General features: G+C 38.6%; 1 protein-coding gene across 1 annotated transcript in view; it reads right to left on the bottom strand.

Annotated features, from left to right (window-relative positions):
* Positions 1 to 326: 326 nt before the first annotated feature.
* LOC111874813 (probable ATP-dependent RNA helicase spindle-E) overlaps positions 327 to 21,439 on the bottom strand; it is a 60,327-nt gene continuing 39,214 nt past the window's right edge. The window contains exons 17-24 of the mRNA XM_023870619.2: positions 19,601 to 19,828; positions 17,690 to 17,827; positions 13,289 to 13,429; positions 12,223 to 12,365; positions 8,145 to 8,279; positions 6,718 to 6,978; positions 5,921 to 6,142; positions 327 to 2,197 (exon numbers count right to left, since the gene is read on the bottom strand). Coding sequence (XP_023726387.1) covers positions 2,074 to 2,197; positions 5,921 to 6,142; positions 6,718 to 6,978; positions 8,145 to 8,279; positions 12,223 to 12,365; positions 13,289 to 13,429; positions 17,690 to 17,827; positions 19,601 to 19,828 — 1,392 coding nt within the window. The 3' untranslated portion in view covers positions 327 to 2,073. The remainder of the gene's footprint in view (positions 2,198 to 5,920; positions 6,143 to 6,717; positions 6,979 to 8,144; positions 8,280 to 12,222; positions 12,366 to 13,288; positions 13,430 to 17,689; positions 17,828 to 19,600; positions 19,829 to 21,439) is intronic.

Below are 21,439 nucleotides of genomic sequence, written 5' to 3'. Positions count from 1 at the left end.
TATTACTGGCTTCATGGATTTTGTCCATTGTCTAGTATTCTGAACAGAACACACTTCAAAAACTGGATCTGTTCCTTGTCAAGTGATTGAGTTAGCTCTTTCTAATGGATTCAAATGTGCAAGCCCCCCCCCCCACCATCTGTATGGAAACAGATGCAATTTCCAAGATGCTGTGTATTATTCAGAATAAAACATGATGGACAGCTTTCCATAAATTTAGTATTACCAAATATTACATGCCATCACCAGAGCTGTTTTGAATATATTTGATAGACAAGACATAGAAATAAAGGACTGCATTCATTCTTATATAAATTAATACATAATACATGTTAAATTTAAGTTTAATATAGAAACAATTGTAATATGGAACAGAACAGTTACATACTTGTATCTGTGTGTGGTAGCCATACAACCTCAATTCTTCAACTAAACACGGTTATTCACAATAATTATTTGTTTCTTAATTCACATTATGCTTGAACTGGCGTGAAACTGCATTCAGCTTATATGGATATCTTTGATGAAAGGTTTTGTTCATTCTAACATTAGCTCAATTATCAGAATATAACACACTCCAAAATAGGACACACATAATTGTGCAACTCAACAAAATTAGTTGAACTCCCCCTCCACACACACACGCGTGCGCACGCCCGCCCTCTCTCACATGCATGCACACGCACACACAATATGTGTGTTCATGAAATGAACATATCAGTCTGGACAGCAGAAATTAGTAGTAACAATTTATGATAAAGGGATTTTCATATATTTGTACAGAGAGTACACATTCTTTTAAATAAGCACCACACATCCAAATGAAAACTTAAATTCACATGAACATCTAGAAAAATTTTTTGAGACTGAAGATGAGAATGAAAACATTCTCTAGTAAACCATTCTTTTTACTGTGATCACAATTTTGAACCTATCAACATTTTCATGCGTCAGTGTGCTAGATATCCCTTTTGATTTCAGATCCAAAAACTTTTCTTCAATCTGAAGGGCCATGCCCCTTCTTGCCTTGAGAGAGAGAGAGAGAGGGGGGTGGGAGGGGAGGGGGAGAGTTGATTTATGCTACTCTTGTCAACCAATATGATTCTAATGGATCAGGTTGTCTGTGCTAACTACAGTACAGAGAAGCAGTTATCTGGTTATTCTGCAAGTTTGACTGAAAAATCATCATTCAGACTGAGACCTATACTTTTGCTTGGTCTGATTTATAAAATCTGAGACTTACATATGTCTCTTAATATGTCTTACTAGCCCACTATGTTCCATAAATATATGCCTCCATGGTGACATTACATACTTCCAGTACTGTCAAGGTAACATCACTTCGTGTTGTATTACTGAACATAACATTCTAGAATCAGCTAACAACAATACTTATCATAAACATGTGATAAATGTGCCTTAATATTCATGGGCATTTTTAAATCATACATTCACAATGATATCACAATGTACATAAGACAAATACAAAATGAAAGCATAAAAATTCTTATAAACTTTTCAGTTTCAACTTTAAATGAGTGGACAAAATTAAACTATTTGTTAAACATCAAATACGATAGTGTACAGATATTGTTTGGCACAAGAGAGATTCACTCCTGATGGAAATGTGCCCCTGGACAAGCTTTCAACATCATTTTCCTGCCAGGAAACTGATTATGCTAGGTAAATTTTTGCTAATCCTGCTGTGATACAATCTTTTCTATTGCCTGTAATTCATGTGCTAACAAATGGGACATCAAGTAAAAGTATTTAATTTTCAACACTTTCTGTTTCTAGTCTTGGACACAGATGTCTTTTGTGTTATTGAGTTTTTGTGGAACAACCTGATAATTCTTGTATATCCTGTAGCATCAGGCTTGGTACAGAGCGTTTCAAACCTATGCTATAATCAAATACTTGTTCAGTCTTATTTAAATAATAAAATGTTCTGGGCTTTAAAAAAATTATCTACTGTATACCATACAGTAAACAAACAAAAGTCAAATACAAAATTAAACAGTCAATATTCTGAAAACCATCATCTCATTTGACAATTCATGATGCCAATCATATTTATCTGGCCAGCTCATCCTCATGGTCTTTATGTTGTGCTGTCTGAAGGTGAAGTCTGAGTGCTTGAGTTGACTGGATTGTTACTTGACACAACTTGCATACAACTTCCTTAAGTGGCTCAGAGCTAAAAAAAGACAGACATGTACCATTAAAAGCTATTTAAGCTGAAGAAACCCCTTCTCTAAGATGATATACAGATGATACATTGTAGAACCTGGTAAGCAGAGCTACAATTATCTGCAGGGAGAAAAAGAAAGATGGCCTGCAAGTCAGAGCCACGAGTTACATGTCTGGCCTTTAACTGAGAGACAATACATCCAAAAATGCCAGGACACAGCACTATTAATAAGCAGGTATTCATGAAAATTCAATTTTTGAAATTTCAATATTTCAAAAGTACACTAATATTCAAAACAATCTTAAAATTTTCTTAGTATACACATTTGTGGTCATGCAATCATACTCTGGTGTGCAGTTCTGTTCCTGCATAACGACCTTGAAACAAACAACAAAACAACATCAACAGATTCCTAATAAGCAAATATATGCAGCCATTACTGAGTAACGTCTTTGTAAACATACATGTTCAAACGAAAATGATTGGTGTACAACAATGAACAGTGTTTTCTATGTGGTCCGTGCCAAGATGTTATAAGGAGGACAACAGGAGCAAGAGGTAAGAGGGTTAGGTCCAATACCTCCGCCGTGACCCTAAGAGTCGTAGGAAGCAACGAAAAGGGAAGTCTCAATTCTGAGACAGTAAAATATGGTCACGAGTCCCAAGGGACTTGGATCCCAGTAAGACTGCGCTGGCAAGGGCCAGCAGCATATACAAAAGACAGACCCATCCTCTTGTCAGAGAAGGTGCCCCACAGAAACAAGACCGTAACTGTCAAATGGTAATAATTAATATCTGGTCATGAGCCCCAAACGGGGCTCGACACCAAGACTTACTGACTGACTAACCACTGGTCGCAATGTGACTTTGACTTTGACTTTGAAGAGGTAAGAGAGTTGTAAGGGAGTCTGTGAAGAAAAGACTTAGTTGGTGCAGTTGAGAGGCCATGTGCAACAAAGCAGCATGGTTGTTGAAGAATCTCCACTGTAAGAAGACATTACCAAGGAATGACTGGTGAAGACACAGCAGACTGAAAAGACTTAACATGTGCTGTAGTGATTTGTAAAGTGTGGAGATTAGTGATGGCGCTATAACGAAATGTAGTCACATGCAGTGTGATAAAGTGGTCAATAAATCCAATCTCCAGTGTAAACCCCATCTATAGTCACTCATACACATGATAACTGGTGTCAGAAGTGGGATAGGATTGATCAACTGGATTGAATTGCAGAAGGCTGCAGTAGACAGTTGTACTATCAGCCTACAAAGATGGATTCCTTTCAAGAAGAAATGAAAACTGAAAAGAAATGAAACACAATCAAGAACTGCTAGCCAAGACTGAAGCTAAGATGGACGTAAATCTCAAAGAAATGAAAAAGAGATAAGAACCGAGAGGAAATGAAAGATGCAATAAGAACCAATGAAGTAAAAATGGGCGCCATCCTAAAGGTAATCATAGCACAAATAAGGGCCTGGTGATAAGAGATGACAGCCTGCCAAGAAGTGAGGGAGGCCTGTCAGCCATCCTCAGTGGAGACAGAGTCTGTAGTGGTGCATGAGGGGGTCCCTAAAGAGGCCACAATGAAAACTGTCAGAGCACTGAAGGAGTGGTATGGAGACCAGCATCTAGCCATAGGGCGCCACCAACAGCTGAAAAAATGGACCCAGTGTGATGGTGGGTCCTGGAAGAAGTTGGCCATCACCTGCAGAGAGATGACCCATTGTGCCATTCCTGCACCGTGCAAGGGACTTGGTCATCAGGGACCAGGCAGGGATAATGTGACAAGAGATGCCCCTAAAGGACAGACATGCCAGGAAGGCAGCAAAGGAACAAGGGACCGAAATTTAAAGGAGCAGCTATGTCTAGCAAACGAGGGCATTCAACAAGATCTTCAGAAAGGCTCTCATGCTGGAGATCGTGAAGCAAAGAGTTGAGCCTTCAGTTAGGATTTGAAAAATGAGTGACTGGAGATTGTGGAAGGGTTGGCACCCTTTGAAAAGATGAGACCACTAACAGCAGCATAAGACCCATAGAGGTTGGAGCAGTGACCACTCTCAGAAATGTTGTCCGTGCCAACCGAAATAAGGATGATGGTAGTACACCTGAACTGACTGGCACCTTATTAGGGAGCTGCTTGGGACAATGCATAGATTACTGTATTTACGTGCATCATTTATGTATCATTTTTATCATATTTATCATCTTTAGCCACAGTGTTCGGATGGACTCTGGGACCCACCCAGCCTCCTATCCAATGGGTACCAGGGGCTCTCTCCTTGGGGGAAGGGGGTTAAGCAGCAGGGGCATGAACCTGACCACTCACCTCCATCTAGCGCTGAGGTCAAGAAAGGTGTTGCTAAACCTCCATTCCCCCATATGTCTTCATGGCATACTACTTAGCTAATTAAACACAGAGACAACTTTACCTTTCCTTTACCCAGAAATAAATTTTGTTTAAAACTTGAGGCACACAAAATATACAGATATTACATTTCACAGTATAATTTCATACACCAAACTGAGGTCAGAAAACTTAATAATAATGGGAAAAAGTACACTTTTCTTCTTCTCAGAATAATTCATAAACAATATCCTGAACCAGGCTGAGCAACCACTACATTCCCCATGTCTGATATCCTTTTAAATTGCTGCTTATTACTGCTAATTTAATATTAGATGATACAAACTCCTTGATCCTACTGAATACAGCATGGAATCTCACATGAGAATGACAATAACAAATTAGTTTTATGACAGCTTCCCACCTCTGTCTGTTTTCAGTTTCCTACAACTGCCATCCATGTTTACTGAGTAGGGACCAATCAATCTACAAAGATGTTGAAAAGCAAAATAATGAGAGATAAAAAGAATTCAGGTATACTGTGTCTAAAATATCTATGTGGTTGCACCATCATGAGATGCTGACAGAGATCATTTGTCATCATTAGAAAGTTACTAGATTCTATTCTGAAGATAAGATGGAAACAAAAATCACCAAATCACAGTTCTCATTGTACACACAGGGTTTTTCTTCAAGAAGGGTGCACACTCAAAGTAAAATATACCATTAAAGATGTTTTAGACAGACCACAGCAGTATTAAGACAGAAACAGCAAAATATAGGATGGAGATTCTGGACATTGGTGTCTTACAGGCACTGCATAGTTGCAACATTATTGAAGGAATGTGGTCATGTGTAAAAATACTGTGGATTATGAGGGAAAATAATGGTTTCCTGCTTACATAAAAATTTGACAAGCATATATAGAACACCCAGAAATCTATGTCTATGGAGTCCATCATACAATTCTTTCATGAACACTGAGATGAAAATGTTCCTTGATAAAAACCCCAAGTTAATACATGGCCACCAGCACTGTACAACCAGAAGATTTAAAATTCCCTAATCCTGGATGAAAAACTGTTACCTCTGAAATAAAATATGGCTGCCAACCTCATAGTACTAGATTTAAAAATCCCCACCACCAAATGATGACCAATAACTCTTTCCTCCTCCTAGTGTAGTACAACATAATTTAAGGACCTGTGTCCTTAATGATTTATTAAAACATAATAAAATCCCATGACAGTTGAGCAGAGAGCACAAAACTAGAGTTTTAAATGTAATTGATAGGGGATTAAAAGAATGAGTTTCAGGGAGAGAGAGAGAGAGGTTAAGATGCTTACTGGGAATGACAACAGTGCCAGTAACTGTTTCCTACTCATACCTGACTGCTTTAGAATGTAAGTCTTTAACGTGTTGCATCATTTCCTTTATGTGACTATCATCCTCTTCTTCTAAGTCCACACCCCAATGCAGTCGGAATATTGCTCGATCATCCACCCTGCTCTCACTGGGATCAAGGAGATACCTGGAATCCAGCTGATTCCATTGGAAAGGCCTCCTGGCTGCACATATTTCCTTAGACTTCCGTTTCTTTTTCAACAAACTGGAATAACAGTGAGAAATTCTTCTACTAAAAGGTCAACAAAATAACACAACAGGATTCTGAAATAACTCCTTATATCAGTTAATATGTTACTTAAATGATGACAATGAACATCCTATCCTATCTGGTGTGAACATATGATTTCTCAATTTAATTTTTTCTCTGTAATAACTGAATTTACTCTCATTCCTGCTGAACACATATGCTTTCTGTTGAATCCTAAGTTCTTCAATATTTTAGAGAAACTATACATTTCTTAAGATGACAGTACTTTAATTATAAACTAACTAAGCAATTCACACACTCATACCATAATACAGAATCTGTTTTGAGCAGCTGATACACTTTCTGTAATTAGGAACCACTGATACCAAAGACTGGTGTCATATCCTGTCCTTAGCCACTTCAAATTGAATCAAAGTTTATTCCACTTTTAACAATATCCTCTGATCTACACCTATGACTTACAAGCAGCCTCTTCCTTATACAACTTCCAACCAAATTTTCAATAAATTTCTTATTTCCTTTATCTTTCATTAAGTGCTAAATAAATATAATAAAGGGCCTTTACTTACGCAAACAGAAAATTTTTTATTTTATTCTGGCATTTGATGACATCTCTGGGTCCATTGTCTGGAGTATCTTCACCCTCATCAGTGTACATAGCAATATTCATCCAGTATCGTAAACGGTTCACTTCCTGAAGATCTTCTATTGTTATCTCTGTATCAAATGCCACTTCCATGTCATGGTCTCGAAATACTGGTTGTCCTGTGAGTTTATCACACCCAAGGCCACACAACGCTCCAATCAACCTTGTCCTTGACTCATTGACCCTAACAGGCACAAACCAATATTATATATACACTGCTGTTTTGTTGAAACATTCCAGAGACTATTCTAGTTTGACAACTTGCCTTTCTAAGTTCCATCTTAATGTTAGCCATTGTCTTTTTAGTTTTCCAGGCAAATGTTTCCCCACCAAGATTCTGTATGCATGGCCTGTCTTAGTTCCATACCCAGCCCATCCAGATCTCTTAGATTTCATTATCCTAACAATAGACTTTCACTGAGATCTATAGCTTACACCATACATTAATATTCTGAATGATGGACTGTTATTGAGAAAGCCATGAAAGTTAAATTTGATCTTCATGTAAAGCTGAGGTTATATCAGATCAATACAGACCAAAATGATTTTCTGACGTTTAGTGCAGTATTCTAATATTAAACTTTCATTAAAATCCAATGAATAGTTTCAGAGAAGAAATAAGTAGACAATAAAGTGCACCAACAGACAGATATGCATTCATTTTGTGTACAAAAGGCGCAGAGTACTTAAAGACTATAATTCTTGAGAGTAAGATCAGCTGAAGAAATACTGAGAATGCAGGAGTATAAGGAATGGTCACAAAATTACAATAAAACAAATCAATACAAAAGCCTCTTTAAAATACCTGACAGAAGTGGAATTGACAGGAGAAAGAACGCCCACATTTTATCTGAAGTTCATAAAGATGTTATACAAACTCCTGCCCCACAATTAAATTTCTCTCTCTCAGCTTTTGTATAACATAATGAAATATTCACCCACTCCTTGGCTCTACAGTCCTTGAAGAACCTTGGGTTTCTTTAATAAGATAAACACCTATTATCCCCACTATTTGTCATTAGTCTCTAACTCCTCAATTTCAGGTCTTATAAATCATCCTCTACAACTTATAGCCATTTTAGTCTGCGTCTTTTCACTTCATTTCTACCTTCTAGCTTGCTTATAAAAAAATTCTTATACACCCTCTTTTCATCCCTTCTAATTACATTAAACCACCCCAACTATCATTTTATAATATCTGTTACTAAATCAGTGTTTTATACATTTCCCTCTCTTCTTGGTTAGTTTTGATTCCCCAAACCACTTGCTTAGTTACCAGTCTAGTACCTTCTTCAAAATGTCCGTCTCCCATGTTAATATAATAAAATGCAACTCAAAAATGTTCTGTACCTCAGTTCTATTGTTGGTGCAAAGATGAGACACACAAGTGAGGCAAGGCCATGAAGGTTGGGCATGAGTGTTGTGTGGTGGAGAGTCAAACGATCTGCTTGTGGATTCTGTCCGACATTGGCAGCCACCAAAAGTCTGTAAAACATTCCAGTAACTTCTAAAATGTGAAAACATAAGTAGAAATGAGTACCCCATTTAAAAAATACCATAATTAAATAACCAACTATGATTCGTTACTGTATTCACAAAATGACACATAGTATTCATTCACGTCCTTTTGTGATATTTCGTAACAAGCTATTTTCTCATGGTGGGGAGCTTTTAGTCCCATGTCCAGTTCCCAAGATGTAGCACTACCACTTGTTTTGCCTGATCATTACTGCTTATTCGGCATATTCACAGATAACCTTGATATCAGAAGGTGGTCTCCTACATCCACAACCTAAGGATGTGCCATATTATGGTGGACAAAGTGCCCATTTTCAGAATACATCTTTTCTAACTGCTGACAAAGCTACTAGCAATTGCACAGAATCATGCAAGATGGCTCAGAACTGAATTCTACTGTCATGTATAGATTTGATGCCAGGCAAAGTGTGCGAAATAAACAATGAGGCTGGCTGAGTAGCAATCATGTGGGAACTCCAACAGGCATGCATGCAACAACAGCAGAGCTGTGTTTTCTGTTGGCCCATGCTGAGGGGTTATAAGCAGAATGAAGTTTAGAGCTTGGTTCAGTTGTGGGATATGTGGATATGTGCCAGACAGTAAGGATGTAAACTGAGAACAGTGTTCGCATCCGTTACCAGGAGATGATTAGTGAAGACAAAACACTTCATAAGTGCTGCAGTTACAGTGACCTATAGCGTGTGCAAACTAGTGAGGCTGTTATAGTTACTTGTAGCTATGGTCGGTTCAGTAAATCCAATTACCAATCCAAACCCCAGCTATAGTCACTCTATCACATGACAACTGGTGTCAGATTGATGAAATTATTGTGTGGAAACCTCCCACAGTCAGACAGACAACTCCCACAGTGTATCAAGAGCAAGTGAACACTACAGCTTGCAACCTGACTGTCTGTACAGCCACATGAGCACTACCCAATTAGTGATCACCATAGCAGCTCCAACGTCTATTCATTAGTGTGCTGCCTAGTGGCAAACGTATAAAGATGTGGGGCTCCAACACGATAGCATCAGTCATGGCCACACTTGTATTGTGAGATCACCGGAGCAGCAAGTCTACTAGTACCAGCACTGCAGCCGACTCTGCCAGAGACCACGAGCACTCATCAGGCCAACATGTCAGCTCGCAATCACCAGGCTGCTGCAAACAAGAACACTGCGCTGGCTAGCCCACTATGATGAGAGCTTCACTGGCCAGCCAGCCTCACTGCTAGTAGCATCAATCAGCTGCTACTGCAAGAGTTTCATCCAGCTTCAGACTAATGGCCCTCTATGGGGCCTTCAATAGCACCGTCAGCAATAGCTCACTATGAAGGGAGTCTCCACTGGCATTATTCAGACACTTTATGGCTACATCACTTGACCGACCAAGCTAGTGCAGTGAGTTGGTTGGTGAGTGAGTTAGTTGGAGGCCTGCTGTGGTTCAGGTGTTCCTGTTTGAAGCTGGTAGCTGAAGCAGAGGGATAGTTTGGGAACCCAGAGTAAGAGGAATGTCTGCCGTTAGAAGCTGCTACCAGGCAGTGATTGGTGAAGATACAACAGACTGAGAAGGCTTGGTGCGTGCTGTAGTGAATTGCAGAATGTGGGAATTTGTAATAGTGCTACTATTGTAAGATTTGAGGCTTTCACGGCGGTGACTACAAAGAAAGCAGTCTTCTGGGATGTGGCGTGTATATGTGGTGTTTCTGCTTTTACCGGTTCTCACGGTCTCTCTGCTTGCAGAATTCTTATATTTTTTCTTCTACCCTGAAGATGGAGGCGATACGTTCCTCCGAAACGTCGGTTAACACCAAATATACATGGTGCCAAATCCCAGAAGACTGCTTTCTTTCAGTGCTACTATTATTTGTAGTTACAATCCGTAAGTGCTCGATAAATCCAATTACCAATCCAAACCCCATCTACAGTCACTCTATCACATGACTACGTATGTTTCCCTTTGCTGAATGTAGGCTTTCAGAATGGTTCATTGCTGACATTCATTCTGATCTCAAGTCTTGGTACCACACGGATGTGGGCAGTGTTGTTGACATTTCAGAGGTATATGTTGTTGATATCTTCAGGGTCAACCCTGAGGACAGAGACAGCATGTACCTCAGAAATGTCAAGGCCACATGATGCACTGTCCCAAGCAGAATCAACTTATGTATTTTCCTTTGGTTTATTAAGCATTAAGAATTATTCAGTAAATATGGTTAAGGTATTTAAAAAAATTCCTTACCTTACAACTCAGATTCATGTTGTCATTTTACAAGCATTAATATTACAGAACCTTTACTGTGCTCTGTATTCACAATTACTTTTCCTCCTTTCTACACACATGCAAAAATGTATTCACTTCCTTTTAACCATATTCAGAGAAGCAATTTTACCTGCCATTCTACAGTAATCCAGATGTTGTGTATTTCACTGCAAAAGAGCAGTCGTCTGTAGATGCAATATTTATATAAAATTTATCTCTTTATTAGAATGACTGTTATTTTGATTTTGTTTTCCGAAGTAGATTGAAACACAATGCTTCTGGCTTGAACGAATGAATAAATGCAAGAAGGGTGGGCCATAATAATCTGGCCCTTGCACCCTGACCTTCAATGATCTATTGTGCTTCCCCTCTTGATTAACCCTTTATTAATCCTACACTTCCAACGAAATGTAGGATTTTGTTTACTGGGGCGTCATAGTAGTCACTTGGCTCCATAAAAAACTGGCCCAGGTGATGAAATCTTAAATAAGCTATGGCCTCACAGTCACATAGGATATGTGTGGCTGTTCATCTTCTTCTAGGCACCTTTCACAAGTGGGGTCATCTGTCAATCCCAGTTTAAAAACGTGTCCTTTTAGGTGACAGTGTTCTGTGAATAGTCCTACCACCTATCTTAATTGGTCTCTGATTAATTTTAAGAGAACCTTCTTTCTTCTGGCAGAGGACTCTAGTACAAGTCCCTTTGCTTGTCTAAGTCCAGTTATGGATTCTCAAATGTTTTTGTGATTTCTGTTTGTCCAGTCCCTGATTGCTTTCTTGGCAACTCCAAATGAGATGTCACAAGCTGGTTCAGGTCCTATGAATGGATGTTCAGATCCTGTTCTTTCCAAGTGATCTGCCATTTCATTATCAACACTACCCTCATGACCTGGCACCCATATCAGTTGAACTCTGTTATGTTTGGCCAGTATCTTTCTTGCTTGCTACCCTCGCCAGTTATTTTACATTACCATCTCATATTGTATGATACTAAGGAAGCTCCGTAACTAATGTAAGGCTGTAACATTCAAACTAACCAATTTCAATACACAATAAAAGCACCATCACATCTGCCATGAGGGCTGTGGGATAACGCTTCTGACGAGCATTTGGGAATACCCAATTCAAGTCTCAGACAGGGAACTGGCTGAAGAGTTTTGTCTTCTGGGAAATAGAGCCATGTGGTGTATTGAAAGGCAACAGATGTTTTGGAGGAAAATGTCAACCCCATATTCAGGATTGAAGGATAAGCCAAGCAAGAAACCAGCATGGAAGAAGGTGGCAAGCAGATCCATTTTCTGTCTGCTTGCCATCTGCTTTCAAGCTGGTTTCTTGCTTGGTTTATTCTTCAACCCTAAAGATGGAGGCAATATGTTCCTCTGAAATATCCGTTGATGTTCAGTGGACTACACAGTCTTATATCCCAGAACAAGGAACTCTTTGTGACCACTGTTGTGAGAACCTCAAATCTTGCGGAGAACTGGTTATTCTACAATTTCTCACACTTTTCCCTACCCATAACCTTGTGAGCCTTTATAGTTTCATGTTTACTGTCACCCTCTTAATTTATATAACACTAATATATCTATAATTGATATGGTATTATTAAAAAAACCTATAAAAGCGTGACAACAAAGCAGAAATTCACCTGTCATGTGGGTCCTGTGGTTCAGTATCAAGCAGCACAGAGTTGACAGAGTTCCACTCAATGTTCACCACACGAGACATACCCACCTGTGTCAGGTTGTACAGTTTCATCTCAAGAGGGCTATTTGGACCTCGCAGAGTCACCTGTATTACAGCATAGACAATAGTCCTTGTTTATAGAGCAGAGGAGAATGTTCAAAATTTTCTATTTGATTCCCTTGAACAATTCATAAGGTTACAACTTATAAGTCAGAGATACATTAATCTGAGAAGACAAACTGATTATTCTAAATTTCTTTACCATAGAATCCTGGCAGAATGCTCACCACATGCACAACAGGGCAAGAGCAGCCTTATATGATATTTCAAAAACAGCAATCAGGCAAAAAAGCTCCAGGAAATTAATCTAGCACATCATGTTACTATGTTGTGCTTTGGTAAATGATAAAAGGTAAACCTGTCCCTGTAACAGGCCGTGAAGGCCCATAGGGGCGTGAGAGGTCAAGGGTCCCACATCTTCTAGACAGACGGCTCATAGATGGCTGCAAGGTTGTCAGCCCTATGTGCTGGCCACCCTTTACTCCCCAGGAAATTCCTGGTACTCATTTCTGTTAGAGGCTGAGTCAATCCCAGAGCCATAGTGCGGCTTGAAGGATTAGGTCAACTGAAAAACCCAATGACCTCATCAGGATTTGATCCCACGACCTTCCAGCTTGTAGCATAGCGCCTCAACCAACTATGCTACCGTGTGCGCCCCTGGTATATGATACATGATATTCTATGGCTAAAGTTCTCAAATGCGTCAAATTTGGATAGAAGGGATGTGTATACCATGCATTTCAAGTATCTTTCTCTGACAATTTTGGAGAACAGAAAGAGCTTCCAGATTTTAAAAAGAAATTTGCCATAGGCTAGTGATCACAGTGGAATCTGTGAAACTCTGGAAAACTCTTACAAACAGCAAGATTCTGACATGTTTAGGATGTCAATGATCTAATATATACATAAGTGCATTGGCATGCATACAACAGCACCCCCCTCAAAAACACACACACACACGCACACACCTTTGTCCTGCATTCTTTCTGTGAAGGTGGCTCAGGATAAGTATCTTTGCTGAACCCTGTTTCATGTGACTGAAGATCATCATACACTCTTCTTGTTTCGAGTTCCATACCAGACTGCAGAACTCTCAAATCATGGTTTACCTACAAGAGATATCAGTGTTTCCATGACTAGGGTGAATATAAAATACTCTATTTACAGATGAAGATTAATTCTGAAACTGATGTAAATTAATCAGAGACATATGAAAAGATTTGGTTAGACGACCCACATAAGAGCAGCAATACTAAAATAAGAAAAAGATGATATAAGTTTTAGAGTTATGTACTTATACATTTGTTTTCAATACTAATGACATTATGAGTTAACATTCCAAAGTTAAAATTCTCTCTTACTTTAATGTGGTGCCATTTGTTCTCACATATAAAGCTCTAGTTCTTGATCTATGAGGGGCACTCAAATGAAAACGGGTCAGAAGCCAAAACATATTAAAAAAATTTCTTACCTCAAAAGTAATCTCCAAAACTGTTAACACATTTATCCCACTGGGAGATAAGACGGTCAATCCCATCCTTGAAAAAGCTTGTGGGCTGTCTATGGAACCACATCTTTACCCAGGCACACACCCGATGCAAATCGATGTCCATGAATGTCTCTCTTCAGGTCTCCAAAAACGTGAAAATCACATGGGGCTGTAAGGGGGATGTTGACGCACTTCCCAACCAAATCTCTGTAGTGTATTCCTCACTGAGTTGGTGGGGGCGCGCATTATCATGAAGAAGGGTAATGCCATTCGATAGCATTCCAGGGCGTTTTGACTTTATGGCACGTCTCAGTTTCTGCAAAAGTGTCTTCATAGCACTGTGCAATGATTGTGGCCCCACGCTCGAGAAATTTGACAAGCAGAGGGCCCTTGCAGTCGAAGAAAAACATCATCATCATCACTTTACCGGAACTTGTGTGTATGGCTTTGGATTTCTTTGGTAGGGGAGAATTCACGTGTTTCCACTGTTGGCTCTGCTGTTTGCTCCCGGGTTCAAAATGGTGGCACCAACTTTCATCCCCAGTGGCAATACGGGACAGAAAAGCATACTCTTCCTCATGGTATCGTTGCAAGTGACCCAGTGATGCAGTTATTCTCCAAGTCTTCTGTTCCTCTGTGAGTTGATGTGGAACCCACTGTGCGCAGATTTTGTGGTACAGCAGGTGTTTTGTCACAGTGGCATATATGGAACCATGACTTATTCCCATCAAAAGACTAATTTCTTCCACAGTGACTGTCGGTTTGCCTGGATATGACCAACCAATGCAGCAATAACATCAGGAGTGATGACACGATGAGCCTGTCCTGGACGAGCATCATCTTGCAGTGACACACGTCCCTCTCGGAATCTCTTATGCCATGCCAGCACACGCGAATGTGAGATGCTGTGTTCGTCGTAAACAACAGACATACGATGATGAATTTCTCGTCCTCCTACTCCTTCAGTAGTCAAACAGTGCACTACACTTCGCTGTTCTTCTTTACCTGCCTCCATTACTGATGTTGGACGACCACACGTAGCACTAACCTTACTTCCAGCAATAAACAAACGACTAGTGTGCAAGGGCACGCTGTCACCGTGCTTTCCTGAGTCCCCATCAGATGTTCATACCGTAAGCAAATTCAAGTGTTACCAACTTGTGCGCCATGTGAGTTATGCGTGGTGACCCTTTTTCATTTGACTGCTCCTTATATATTGGTGTACCTATTACACTCAGGATGGAAAATATGCCACTATTTAATTTCAGGAGAACAGTGTCATGTTGGCAGAACCATTACATCCAGTGTGGAGAAAACACCACTACCAAAGCAGGGTATACACAAATTTAAGGTAATTTTTCAAAATTTTGGTTCGATTTGTAGAATGTGTTAAAAATTTAGGGGGAGAGGGGAGGTGACAACTTTAAACTCCTTAACCACCAAAAAATCTACAAAATTTAAATTTGAAGATGTATCTGCATGATCTGTATCACACCTTCTGATATGCTGAAGAATAATAAGAGACCAAATCAGTGAAATACTGATAAAACAAGTGTTGAGTTAAGGAAAATCTTTATGTAAGAATACATTCTTCAGCTCATACCTGTAATCAATTTGACTAAATAAATATTTTCAATATGCATAATGAAACAGAACTCCATAATATTGTCATGTGTATGAGTGTAACTACAGATGGGTTTTGGATTGATGATTGGATTTATTGGACCCTATGATACAGCGTGAGAGTGTCCCCCCCCACACCCACACAGAGACCAGGGTCCATAGTGATGTCTTCTCTAGCTGTTGTTCAGTAGCAGCTTCCAACAGCAGACATTTCCCTTCCTCTGTTTTTTTTTTAATTCGCTCAGTGGGGGATGGAGTCCAGCTGGGTCCACTCAGCACGGTGGCCACTGATTGGCCTACTGTACCTGCCCCGGGTGATTATGATGATGGAGAACTTGGTGGAATGAAGATTGGCAGGGGAAACCGAAGTACTCGGAGAAAACCCACCCCAGCGACACATTTCTCTGGGTTCCCGAATTATCCCCAAACTCACCTATTAGTTTCTCACAGCAACAGCTCACAATGACTAAGCATCAGCAGCTCTTTAACTCACTCAATCACTCACCATCCAACCAACTAACTAACTCAACTCAGCTCAACTCATTAGCTAACTGACCTGCTTATAACATATTGGCATGGACCACACAGAAAACACCATTATTCTGTTGCTGTTTACAGGCAGTTGCCTAGTAATGGCTGTGGTCTGGCTGTTTGTTTCAAGGTTGTTGGCTAGCAATGGGTCTACATGCCAAAATATAATAACCAGTATTGGGTATACAGAAACAACAGATTTGGAATGATGTGCAACATGATGAGCAAAACAGTGACACTATGTTGTGAATTTCACAACATTTATAGGTTAGGTTTCAAATGAAAGGTAACTCAGTTCCACGAACAAAATTGTAATCTTATACAGTATTTAACAGGCACTTTCAGTATAAATTATAATGACATGCTAATAACCATGCTCAAGTATTTTAATCACTTATTCAGACAAGCTCCAGCCAGTACCCATGCACTCACAGAACATTATATTTTACTTAAATATCTATTCAATGACATGCAGACCTATATATTCAGGTGAGAGGAAGCTTCAATTTAATCATTACTCAGAATAACAGATTGGTAACATATGTTCAAGAAATGACTGCTGATTGTTTGGTAATCTTTGCAGGTATTTGAGGACCACTGTTGACTCTTGAATATATTCTGGTGTGTAGACCCGTTACTAGGTAATGACCACGAAACAAATATTCCCATGGCGGCAAATTCACAACAGAGGAACTGCTGGAAACTGTGCTTTCTATGTAATCCATGCTGAGATGTTATAAACAAGACAAGTTTAGAATTTAGTTAATCAGTTGTAAGGGAGTCTGTCAAGCAAAGACTAGGAGGTTGGTGTAAGATGGCAGCCAGCCTGGTCCTTAGTCTGGGCACAGAAGACTTACTCAGTGCAGCTGAGCTCAGTTGTGGAGTATTAGTCAGTGGGCAATGGCATGAGTGTGGAAGGTGAAGAATCTCCACTGCTAGATGTCATTACCAGGAATTGACTAGTGGAGATTGTAACAGACTAACACTAGACTGTGTATAACAGTGAAATGTAAAGTGTGGAGATTAGTGATTGTGCTATAATTACATGTTGTTATGAGTTGAGTGCATAAGTGGTCAATAAATCCAACCTCCAATCCAAATCCCATTTACAGTCACCCATACATAAGACAATATGTTAGGAAATTCATGCATTACCTAAAAAAAATTCCTGTTTAAGTATGCCAAATTTGTAACAGAAATAAAGTACTGGGAACAGAATGTGCTTCTCACTTTTCTCTATAAATTTTATTCAAAACATTTTTTACCTCAATAAATAATACTTAAGGAGTTATGCTTGTTATGAAGAGAAATGCAAACAGTCTTCATGTAAAATGTCTGTTATCTTTGTCTGATTTTCACCAATTGTGGAATATGTTATCAAGTTTTACTGAAACTTACCAAAATAAAATTTCATAAAAATCAACTGAGTGGTTCTCAAGTTATTTTGTGTGAGCAGACAAAGTAATTTTAACAGGTGCTCCACAGGGTGGCAAATAAGCCTAAAATGGGTAAAATGTTTCTTCAGTTTAATGCAGATTATATGATGTACACTTATTAATTTATGAGGCAATGTACTTTTCAAAATATCATTCACATTCTCAGTAGTTTTCACTGTAGCAACTGCTGTTTGAATTGATCCTTTTTTATTTGCTGAATTCCTTTAAAAGCATTCCACTGTATTACAAAGCCAATTAAGTCACTTTAATTATTACTCTTGAACACTTACTTTAGAGAGGTAGCTTTCATCTGCTCGCTGAGCATAACCTTTCTCAATTAGCCAGTGGTTGATATTCACTTGCTGACTAGATGAAAGGCTTTGTCTGATCAGCTCCAGAGATACTACTCCATGCACCACAGAGTATACCTGAACGAGAAGAAGAGGGAAAAAATGTAAAGCTAACCCTGCAACAGGCTGCAGAGGCCCATAGGGCTCACAGATGGTGGTGAGGCTTTCAGTCTTATGCACCAGCCACACTTTACTCGCAGGAAGATTCCTGATACTGAGGCTATGTTGACCTCAGGGCCACAGCGCAGCTGGAAGGATTAGGTCAATTGAAAAATCCAGTGACCTCATTGGGATTTGAACTCGTGACCTTCTGGCTTGTAGCATAGTGCATTTTAAATTATCAAAGAAAAATAAATACTATAAGATAGTGTAAGAATCAATAGTAAATCTTCTTCATAAGAATACCTAACATGACATATTGAGTGTATGTATATGAAATAAATGCTCCCTAGTGATATTTGTTTATAATGAATAAATAAAATAACAATAACGATAAATTACACGTATACCTTATTAACTAACTTCATGGAAAACAAACTGATTAGAAGTTATGCTTGTACTAAAAAAACATTTTAATTACACAAGACAGAATCTTAAGGAGAGAAAATCTAAATGTAAAAAGTGGCATTCCTTAAATTGGTTTCACAGTAAGTATTAATTTCCCAAAAATCTAACAAACTCTATGCACACTGTATTCCCAAAGCAGTTCATCGTTATTTAACTGATGCAAAGTTCATTGTTTTGGAAACAACAGTTTTATACTATATAGACCTCTCTGCCCTAGCACAGTTCCATCCAGCACACATCCTCAGTATCTATGGTGGAATCCCTTATTTAAACTTTTCTGAAGGTTGATGAAAAATTATGTAATTGTGGGAAGGTGTAAAATGCAGGAAATGCAAAAATCATGTTTGGTGCTTAGCTTGCCCTTAACACTAAATTGGAATGCTTTGCAAATAATGCGGGTAAATTGTAACAAAATGTATAAACATTTTTACTGCATTATTCACCAGAGATAAAAATATAAAGTATCATGATGCAAAAAAAAAATAAATAATCTGCCTCACACTATGAAAATTTTCCACAAAATCTTCTCTGCTTCTTCAAACTTGAATTTATGAAAACATTTTTGTTTTTATTCTTACTCATATCAGTCTGATATGAACTGATCTGCATTGTCTTCAATGGCATGATGGTTTTCAACTTTCGTATCCACAGTTCATGATGAAAGTACAAGTTGCTTTGACAAGGAAATATGAGTCCCCATGTGCCTGTCAAGGTTCTGTAGTAGGTTGAGTTTTTTTCCTTTTGTGCTAATGTCATGCCTTATTAAATATGCAAATTCAAATAAAACAAGTGCAACAAATTCAGCTATCAAATTAAATAATGTCAGTTAACCTGAAAATAATAACAATTTGAAAGATAAAATGAGCAAGATGGTAATTAACTGGTCAGAGTAACAATGGTTGAACAGAAAAGTTTAGCAGTATACATATACAAAAAAGAAAGAGCATAAAACTCAGGAAATTCAAGCGAAATGACATATTTTGCAGGAATGTAAACTACTGACAAGGTTGGAAAACGAATGGAATAGAGAGAGAGAGAAAAGAAAGCTGTAAATTATGGAAAAAATACATTGTGGGAATGTAAGTACAAGGTCTTGCTGTATAGCTTTACAATCATTTTACTACTATTATTCTCCTATCTAATCACATAAGTGACAGTGGTCAAAAGGTTTCTTCATAAAAAATTATAAATGCATTTCTTGTTCCCCCAATTTCAGCTATAAGTTCAGCCCATCATAAAACGTTTAGAGAACTGTAGGTATAATGACTATTCTAATCATCTTACCTTGCCATAGAACACTTTTCCTTGAACTACTCTCCTGAACTCATTCAGGGCTTCATTAGTCCAAAGACCTTGTGAATTATGGATGAGAGATGGCTGAATTTCTGATAGGGTACATTCAAATGCCTGGGCTGGAACTTCAAGGATGTCATCTTTAATAGTTTCATCATCAAAATCTCGCAAATCAGAAAGCTTTACTGCTTCTGTATTTCCATAATCAATGAAGAACACCTGTATAGACAAATACCACAAAATGATATATTCAAACCAACAACCACACTTCTCCCATTTCACACAACTTACCCACCAATATCCTCCACACATTCCTCGTCTCCCCCATTCATGCTACATGACCTGCCCACCTCATCCCCTTTGACTTGATCATTCTAATTATACTTGGTGAAGAGTACAAGTTATGAAGCTCCTCATTATGCAGTTTTCTCCAACCTCCTGTCACTTCATCCCTCTTCGTTCCAAATATTCTCAACACCCTGTTCTCAAACACCCTCAGTCTACGTATGTTCCTCCCTTAATGTCAGAGACCAAGTTTCACACCCATACAGAACCACAGGCAAAATTATAGTTCTGTATATTCTAATTTTTATGTTTTTGGACAACAGACGAGAAAACAGAAGGTTCTGGACTGAATGGTAGCAAGCATTACCCGAGTTCAATCGCCTCTTAATTTCTTCCTGAATCAGGTTTCGATCTGTTATCACTGTTCCCAAATATCTGAACTGTGCCACATTTTCAAAACATCTGTTTCCTATCTTTATGTCATGATTTTGCCCTGCATTTTGGTGACGAGACAGTAACATATACTCAGTTTTCTCTGTGTTTACTTCTAGACCAACCTCTTTACTTGCATCAATTAAAGTTTGTGTGTTTTTCTTTATGGTATCTACACTATCACCCAGTAGATTCACATCATCGGTGTAGACCAACAGCTGATGTGTCCCATTTAATTTCAGTCCCACCTGGTTTCCCTGGACCTTCCTAATTGCATATTCTAAGGCAAAGTTGAAAAGGAGTGGTGATAAAGCATCTCCTTGTTTTAAACCATTCTGGATAGGAAATTTATCAGACAGATGTTTACCTACATGGACTTTACTATACGTTGCGTTTAAACACATTTTAATCAACCTAACTAGTTTCATGGGTATCCCAAACTCTATTAGAATATTGTACAATACTTCCCTCCTAATTGAATCATAGACTTTCTTGAAGTCTATGAATAGCTGATGTACTGTCTCATCATACTCCAATTTTTTCTCCAATATCTGACGAATGCAAAAGATCTGATCTGTAGTTGATCTGTTACATCGAAACCCACACTGATGATACCCAATAATTTCATCTATATATGGACCTAACCTTGAAAGAAGAATATTGGACAAAATTTTATATAAAGTTGATAGCAGTGATATCCCCCGATAATTACTACATTCAGTTTTATCACCTTTCTTGTGAACTGGTACAATAATAGACTCCTTCCACTGATCAGGCAGTCTAAGGAATGTAGCCACAAAAATTAAATTCTGTGAGAGACAAGATGCTACATACAAAATGAACTCTCAACTCCCCAACTTTTTAATAAGGGTGTGGGTGTGGGGAAATAGTGCCATTCCTCGCACTAAAGCTAAGCACAGTGAAAAATGGCTATTTCTCTATTTTTTCTCAAAAATTACTACAGACCTCATGAAATAAGTACAGTAATGGTAAAAATAATTCTTAAAATATTAGTTAGTAACCCAAACAAGTTGAACGAGGAACCTCATGCACAGCTGTACTGAAGAGTGTGTTTGCATATACATATCAAGTGATAAAATTATGTAAAAGGAT

The sequence above is a fragment of the Cryptotermes secundus genome, unplaced genomic scaffold (assembly GCF_002891405.2).
Source record: "Cryptotermes secundus unplaced genomic scaffold, Csec_1.0 scaffold27, whole genome shotgun sequence".
Classification (NCBI taxonomy): domain Eukaryota; kingdom Metazoa; phylum Arthropoda; class Insecta; order Blattodea; family Kalotermitidae; genus Cryptotermes; species Cryptotermes secundus.
The sequence above is the reverse complement of the archived record's forward strand: the minus strand, read 5'-3'. Positions and strand labels throughout refer to the sequence as shown.